This window comes from Nicrophorus vespilloides, unplaced genomic scaffold (genome assembly GCF_001412225.1).
Source record: "Nicrophorus vespilloides isolate i.1.1-1 unplaced genomic scaffold, Nicve_v1.0, whole genome shotgun sequence".
NCBI lineage: Eukaryota > Metazoa > Arthropoda > Insecta > Coleoptera > Silphidae > Nicrophorus > Nicrophorus vespilloides.
In genome coordinates, this window is record NW_017097820.1 from 107,239 (window position 1) to 116,489 (window position 9,251).

Consider the following 9,251-nt stretch of genomic DNA (forward strand, 5'->3'; position numbering starts at 1 on the left):
CGTACGCAATTCTTCACAAAACCACTTAGCTTTTTCTATAATTTTTATAAAAAAAATTCAAAAATTTCATCTTCATAATCTTAAATATGAGATGAATTCAATTGCTTGCAAACAAATTTCAGTTTAAAAGGCTCAAAATCATCTTCTTGATATCAAATATGAGGCGAATTCAATAGTTTTCAGTTAAATTTTTGATATTTTTCATCATAAACGTGATACATAGGTTTAATTCAATAGTTTGAGACAAATTTTGGTTTTATATGTAAAATATTTGATAAATTTCAATTTCATGATTTCATATATGAAATAAATTCAATAACTTGCAACATATTTCGGTTTCTAAGACAAAAAAAAAGAGAAAAATAATGTCTAATTATTTTCCAATGAAAATTCCTTAAAAAAAAAGAGTTAATTCTGTTTCCACATTAACGTACGCAATTTTTCACAAAACCACTTAGCTTTTTCTATAACTTTTATAAAAAAAAAATTGCAAACATTTCATCTTCATAATCTTAAATATGAGATGAATTCAATTGCTAGCAAACAAATTTCAGTTTAAAAGGCTCAAAATCATCTTCATGATATCAAATATGAGGCAAATTCAGTTTTTAGTTAACTTTTTGATATTTTTCATCATAAACGTGATACATTGATTTAATTTAATAGTTTGAAACAAATTTTAGTTCAATAGTTAAAATTTTTCATAAATATCAATTTCATGATTTCACATATGAAACAAATTCAATAACTTGCAACATATTTCGATTTATAAGACAAAAAAAGAGTTAATTCTGTTTTCATATTACTTCATCAACGTACCTTTTCTTCACAAAACCACTTAGCTTTTTCTATAATTTTTATAAAAATTGCAAAAATTTCATCTTCATAATCTTAAATATCAGATGAATTAAAATTAAATTAAATTAAAATTAAAAAAAACGTCATCTTCATAATTTCAAATATGAGCCGAATTCAATAGTTTTTTTGTTAAATTTTTGATATTTTTGTCATAAACGTAATAAATTGATTTCATTCAATAGATTTTAACAAATGTTGGTTTAATAAGTACATTTTTTTGATAAATTTCAACTTCATGATCTAAAATATGAAATTAATTCAATAACTTGAAACATATTTCGATTTAGACTACAAAAATGTACAAAAAATAATATGAATATGAAAATTCACAATATTTCTGAATTTCATAAATCTTTAAAACAATTTATTGTGAGCGTTTTTTTTTGTTGCAATCATTTTAAAACTTTGTGTGTGAAACTAATGATTGTTTTTCCAACAGCGTTGCTGCGAAGTAACGTAAAATTATTGCTCTATCAGTTTTCGCCCGTGCAGTTTTCTCGGTAATGACGTTCGTTCAGTTTAGTTGTTAGTTTGCACCATATAATTTGCAGGAGATAAAAGCGGAGAGGCACGTTGTTCATTTGCAGTGGGCTTCAATTACGATTTTCCATTCCGAACAAATTTAAAAAAAAACAAGAAAAATTCAAAAGGTGAGACGCTTATCGTTCGATGATAACAGGATCCTATTGTTCTCACTCGAAATGCATCATTTTATTGGTTTTTCAGCGCTAATGAACAATGCAATTCCTCTATTGACGCAACCTTATCGCATCTCCTTGTACTGTTGCTCATTCCTCAATTGCGCGGAGAAGTTAGCAGTAATGAGCACGCCTCGCCAATAAATAAAACAAATATATCTCATGATTGCTCATACAAACATTTCTTTTTTTTGTTTCCCCTCTTCATTATATATTTAGGTATTCACCTGTGTGATTCGTTTTTAGATCGAATTGCGTCGTCTTTCATGTTATATATATATTTTGCTTGGTTTTTGTTGTTCATCCCACTTTTCATTTCTCGTCGCTTGTTTTCTATGGGCAGGATGTTCTTTGAGTAGGAGGAGAGATCATCTGAAGAGAATCCCATCCTCTCGAAACGGTGGCGCGGGGGTAAAATAATACCGTCCAATGTTTTTTATTTTTTTTTTGTTTGTTGTATATCTGTCCGGATAAAAATGAAGAAGAAAAAACTAAATAAATAGATGAAAGAATGAAGACGAAACGAAGGAAGGTGAAAAGCTTGCGACCGGAATCAAGGGAGGAGTAGGATTCGTTTCCCATCAAGTGAGAGATCCTTTCCATGCTGAGTTGATGATAGTTAGGTCACTATGGGCGGTGTGTTTTTGCTCCGGTTCGGGAGAAAGCGATTGCGTAATTAGGGCATCGGCAATTTGCAGCAGCAGCAGCAGCTGTCGTCGAGATCATCGAGAGAGTCACGGCTGAAGAGGAGGACGAAACAAAAGCTTTCTTTTGATTTCTCCTTAATATCAGTACTCATACATACATACATATATATATATTCTTTTTATTTCTTTCCATATTATTATTATTCTCGTTTTCTTTATGATTTCTTACAATATATAGAAATAAATAAGGGAGAGAGAGCTTTTGATTTTTTCGACCTCCCATTGTATTTGGGGACTCCCCTCAAACGCTCCAACCACTAATTATTGTTATTACGGCACTCGAGTTACGTACAGGAATCTGATAATCGCAATTCCCCAACCGTCGTTCGATGGTGGATCGGAATAGGGAGAAGAAGAAGAAAAAAAACGAAAGAAGTCAGTTCACTTTTGCAAGTTTAATTTTCATTTATTTTTCTCTCTCTCTCTCTCTCTCATTTTGTACGTTGCAATAAGAACAATAACTGCTGCCGTTGTTGCGCGACGTTATCGTATGCAAATGTAACAGGTACGTTCATATTCTCTGCAGCACGAATCTATCATATCTTTATTAGTTTGTGCTTTATCTCCTCCGAACGTTGTCCCAAAACAATTATCCACACTCGAGCTCTCTTCGAGAACGTTCCGGAGCCGTGACATTTATGGTCGGGGCTTTTACAGCCCAGCGACAGCGAAATCTATTGTCCGTGATGTTATTGCATTTACATTATTATCCTGAATGCTAATGAGAGTTATCTCCGTCACTTTGTCGAATCGCCTATATAACGCTCATCGCAGTCACCTTCTCTTTCCTGCTCGTAAATACTGCTGCGACGAAGAACGGCGTAAATCTCAATCATACTTCTTCTAATCGTTCGAGCGACTCTCGAAGGAATCATGTCCGTAGTTTATAATAACTATTGCAGACATCTGTTCCCAAAGGAATGTTACGTCTTCCATAAGCCATATTATCGATCACCATCATCTTTTCCAACAGCTTTAGCTCAGTCAAGTACCCAACTCAACCGCTCACGTTAAACTTTAAAGCATCATAAATTTAATAAAACCCAAATAAAACTAATTCACAAGAATTATAACATTAATAATATTTTGAAAACAATTTAACAGTAATAGTTCATCTATTTAAACCTTTCAAGCCTATTAAGACAATATATCCCAGGAATAGAATCTAGTAGTATAATAGTTCCCAATTACAATGGGACAATAAATCCCAGATACGACTGGGACAAAATATCCCGATAAAAATTTATTCTCATACAAAGAATATAACGAAATACCTGACTATTTTTTAATTTTGAACTTATAAGTTATTTTAAATAATCAGACTTGAAAGAGTTAAAAGAAATTTACGTTATTTTTGTAGTAAAACTTAGTTAATACAGAAAATTGTACAGAAAACTAAAGCTGTTAAATTGTCCTATTTTTTTACAATGTAACTATTGCAATGATTATAATAAATTAATTAATAAGATTTGATTTTCCTTATACTTTATGAATTAAATAAATAATACATTCAATATATTATGAAAAATTACTATTACTACAAAAATTATTCCATCTTTTTTTTTAATAATAATTTTATTGTTTGAAATTTCTGGTAATATCCATAAATTGTTGTTCTTCATAATGTTATAGAAAACCTCAATTCTAACAATTAAATCACTTTCAAAAATATTTAATTAAGTGATTAAGATGTAATTAACCCTTTTCGGCCCAGTGATTCCAATAGGAATCATTGATTATTAAATACAATTTTGTCTTTCGACGTTTAAAACTGATGGATGCAACTAATGTAAATTGAAGTTAGATGTATTTTTAACATTAGGTAATGTTGATTAATGAAAAAAAAATATGTAAGATGTTTTTTTTTATGATTAAGTAAGTGCTTTTATGAAGATTTGAATAAAACAAATAAATTTGGGCTGGAAAGGGTTTAGAACTGATGTTACAAATATATACATGTTTTTATATTTATAATATAATAACTTAATCTTAATCAAAATAATTATAAATGTAAATATTTAGTTTTTCATGCAGAAAAACCAATGGTCAATAGCCCTTTACAGCAGTTGACTTAATGATATATTAAGGTTTCATTTTGTGCTTTTATTTGTTGCAATTAATATTATTTAGTTAGTTTTAGTTTTTATAAATAGTAAGAATTATTTTTTTCTGATTTTTACAACAATAACGAATTCTTCAATTTCTAAGATTTATTTAATAAGTCACAATCTTCTCATATTATTAAATTAAACATGTTTTGCAATTATAAATTTTAAATTACAAAATATACTTTAACAAAAAAAAATCATCATTACAAAAAAAAAACATGAAAATAAAATTTAAAATAGTAAATTGACAATTTACATTGTTACGATTTAACCAAAAAAAATATATTTACAAAGAATTTAATGCACGTACATTATTTGTTAGAGAAAAATTATTATATTTGTTGTAATTATTTTCACAATCTTCTCATATTATTAAATTAAACATGTTTTGCAATTATAAATTTTAAATTACAAAATATACTTTAACAAAAAAAATCATCATTATAAAAAAGAAATCATGAAAATAAAATTTAAAATAATAAATTGACAATTTACATTGTTACGATTTAACAAAAAAAAAACATTTACAAAGAATTTAATGCACGTACATTATTTGTTAGAGAAAAATTATTATATTTGTTGTAATTATTTTCACAATCTTCTCATATTATTAAATTAATCATGTTTTGCAATTATAAATTTTAAATTACAAAATATACTTTAACAAAAAAAAATCATCATTATAAAAAAAAATCATGAAAATAAAATTTAAAATAGTAAATTGACAATTTACATTGTTACGATTTAACAAAAAAAAAAATATTTACAAAGAATTTAATGCACGTACATTATTTGTTAGAGAAAAATTATTATATTTGTTGTAATTATTTTCACAATCTTCTCATATTATTAAATTAATCATGTTTTGCAATTATAAATTTTAAATTACAAAATATACTTTAACAAAAAAATAATCATTATAAAAAGAAATCATGAAAATAAAATTTAAAATAGTAAATTGACAATTTACATTGTTACGATTTAACCAAAAAAAAATATTTACAAAGAATTTAATGCACGTAAATTATTTGTTAGAGAAGAATTGTAATTATTTTGAATGGATTTTTCAAGGAATTTATAAAAAATATATGAATGTATGTAAAGAGTAGAGAAGATGCATGGATGCTGTTGGAAACGCGCCAAATTACTTGTTAAAAACGCGACTATACATAGGCGCAGCCAACCAACAACAGCTATCCTCCACGTCTATTTCTGATTATTCCATATTTTATAACTTCTAAAGAAAAAAAACGCAAATTAATTGAAATTATTCTTATTATTGTTAAAAAATATAAATTAAAATTTCAACATTTATTTTCTGCTATAATAACAATAGTGTATTAACAATAATAACAATATTAGAAGTAATTAGTACAAAGTTTTTATTGCGTTGGATGAAAATAGCTGTTGCCTCAATTTGTCTGTCTGTACGGGTTCATGTGTAACGTCATAAGCATCGTAAATTTTGGAGTTATGTTTAGAAGCCTTCGATATGAAACAAATCTTGCGTATATTGAAATTTTGATTTATGTATCGACACTAAATCCGCACAGAAATTATACTTAGATTTACAGTAGTTGATTCATTTTTTCTTTTTCTCATATGTTTCACTTACCTTCGAATTGATATTTTTTACTAAACCATTTGTATTATTTTCAAGTAAATAAAGAATTTCACATTATTAAAAGAGAAATTTTAATTTGAATTTTATTGAAAATTATATTAATTAAATTTAATTAATTATTTACTAGTTCATTAGGACAAAATTTACTACTACACTAATAAAAGACAAAAGAAACCATTGATTCTGATGCTTTCGTACAGCAACCACAAAGGTTTTCTTTGTCTCTAAAATGTTTATTTTAAATATTAAGCAATTAATTAAATATGACATCTATTTGTAACTATTCATTAAGTAATATTTAAATTTTGATTGTTCATTAACTAATTGTTTGTTTTCAGTTTAATTAAGATTGTATGTATATAAAATACATTTAAAACTGTTTACAAACCTCTTAAACGCGATGTTAATGAACGCTTGTTGCTCATTGTGTTTGTATTAAATATGTTATATGTAAATGTTACCAGTAGTTAATTAATAGAAGAAGCTAACAAATTTTAATTTATATAATTAACAGATGTAGAGATATGTTAATAATAAACAAAATAATTCAAAATATTTATATTTTACAATATAAAAACTGAGACATCAAAATCGGCAAATGAATAATGTAATAATTGATCTTTAATAAATTATAAAAATACAATTGTAATAGTAATTAAAAAATCAATTAGAAAAATTGAAATAATTGTATGTTAATTAACTATGAAATTGTGTAATTATTTAAGAAGATGAAAGATTTACCTGCTATGAATAATTTGTTTTTATTTATTATGCAGTTGGAGAAATGCGTAATTAGCAAATTTGTTATAATTAGATTGTGCTATATTTATTTAATGGAGATAATGAATTTTTTTTGTATATATAGCTGAAATATTTGTAAACAGTTGACGGACGTAATGCGATAAATGCGAGAAGAAAACAATATTGACATAAGATTGACTTACCGTGGGAAGTGATTTTCCTTGCGATGCTCTTGGACCTCATGTCTATGAAGATGATGAGGATGTCTGCTGTTGGAGGCGGCGTTGAGGATACGTCTTTGTCGTCCTGGTTGCGATCGTGTTCGTCGTCTTCGTCGTGGATGTCTGTAGAATCCTGCGGCGCGCGGTGATCACGGTCGGGCTGCACATGCCAGAGCAGGACTATCGGCAGGACTAGACGCGAGACAATAAGAAGCACTCCGGGCGCTGTCGGGCCAATCACGACCCGCGATTCGCTGTCATGTTTTATCACTTCTTCCCGACTGCCGTTCAGGGATTTTTCGACTCGGATCTACCGCGAAAGACGTGGGCCCGGCGCGCACCACCACCGCCGCCGCCTATCGCCCTCTCGCTCGGCGCCGCCGCCGCCACCCCGCTCGCGTCCCTCGCGCCCTTCGCGCCGTCCTTTTCCGCGGGGCCCGCCGTCCGCTGGCCGCGAAAACGCGCGCAACATCGACGGCGCCGGTCACGCCCACGGAGATGCCACGCCAGCTCGGGGAGATAAGAGCATCTTGGTCGATATATACCGCTCCAACCCTCCTCCTCCTCCTCTGCACGTTCCCCATACCCTTTTAGTCCTTGCTCCTTATTCCCATTCCTGCTGCGACACAACACCACTTCCAATTTTCTTTTTTTATACACATGCACACAGGACCGTCTCCTGACACTTTTTTGATACGTCAACTAACAATAAACAGGACAATCACCAGGACAACAGCATTAACACAACTAAAACAAAGCGACCAACCTAAGATTTAAAATCACTAGAAGAATACAACATAAAAACCAATAATTGGTATTAAACAAACTAAAAATGAAACATCAAAATAACCAAGTGATCAAATCATTAGAACACAATGTAATTAAAGCAATTATAGATATTTATAATACTAAAATTAACTAAAATCACTAGAAAACTTAACTAAAAAGTCAATCATTTATATTAAATACGTCAAAATAATCTAGTGACCAACTTAAAGCCTAAAATCACTAGAACACTACAACAAAAGAAAATGAATTTTACATATTTATCACATTCAAAATTAATGAATGAATGTAGAAAGATTAAACATAAAAAAAAATAACGATTCGTATTAACTACACTAAAAATGAAACATCAAAATAACCAAGTGATCAAATCATTAGAACACAATGTAATTAAAGCAATTATAGATATTTATAATACTAAAATTAACTAATATCACTAGAAAACTTAACTAAAAAGTCAATCATTTATATTAAATACGTCAAAATAACCTAGTGACCAACTTAAAGCCTAAATTCACTAGAACACTACAACAAAAGAAAATCAATTTTACATATTTATCACATTAAAAATGAATGAATGAAAGTAGAAAGATTAAACATAAAAAAATAACGATTGGAAATAACCACACTAAAAATGATCAAAATAATCTTAAGACAAACCTAAAAATTTAAAACCACTAAATAGAATAAAGTATATAAAGAATTTAAAAACTTCTTTTATGAACTAGATTTTATTACTTTCTTTCATTCAAAGTTATTAAATAAGCAATAAAAATGATTTATTTTATAAAATTAATACATTTTACTTGATTAATTCATTGAAAGAAGTAATAATTAAATTATTTCGGCAAAACAAAATAATATCAAAAGCATTATGCTATGGTACTTTGATTCACGTATTTTTCTTCAGTTTTATAATGTAAACACACATAATATTTTCATAATACAGATACAAAATTGTTATATTTTAAGTTTAAATTTAAATTGTTTAACTCATTGAGTTTTTGTCCTTAATTTATAAAAAAAAAAGGATAGTTTGTATACAATATGAAGGCTAAAATAATGGAAATGGACTAAAATGTAATGATTAAAAAGTGTAGTTTTTACTAAAATTGAGTATTAACAAAATCATAATTGTATACAATTTTACAAATGATTTCTTTTATAAAGTTACAGTTTTTTACTTACAATTTCTTTGTTGCTTAAAAATGTCATTGAAAAACTTTAAATATTTAATATATATTTACATTGAAAATGTGAAATTAATCGAATAATTCTTCCAAATAACTTTTGTTAAAAACTAGAATTAAATAATTATTTTAAAAAAGTTTTAAACTAAAAACAAAAGTTAAATATCCTAATTGAAATGTAATTAAAATTTTTACTTAAAATTTCTTAGTTGCATAGAAATGTTATAGATCCAAATAATAGATTGAAAGACTTTAAATAATTAGATTCAAAAGTTTTAGTATAAGGACGTATCAATTCTTTAACTCATTGAATTTTTG

The 9,251-nt window shown here is 28.0% G+C and overlaps 1 protein-coding gene across 1 annotated transcript in view; it reads right to left on the minus strand.

Moving 5' to 3' along the window:
- The window catches only part of LOC108561063 (transcription factor hamlet-like), a 66,970-nt gene extending 59,663 nt beyond the window's left edge, over nucleotides 1-7,307 (minus strand). The window contains exon 1 of the mRNA XM_017918834.1: nucleotides 6,940-7,307. Within this exon, the coding sequence (XP_017774323.1) occupies nucleotides 6,940-6,979 (40 nt within the window). The 5' untranslated portion in view covers nucleotides 6,980-7,307. The remainder of the gene's footprint in view (nucleotides 1-6,939) is intronic.
- Between the last annotated feature and the right edge of the window lie 1,944 nt (nucleotides 7,308-9,251).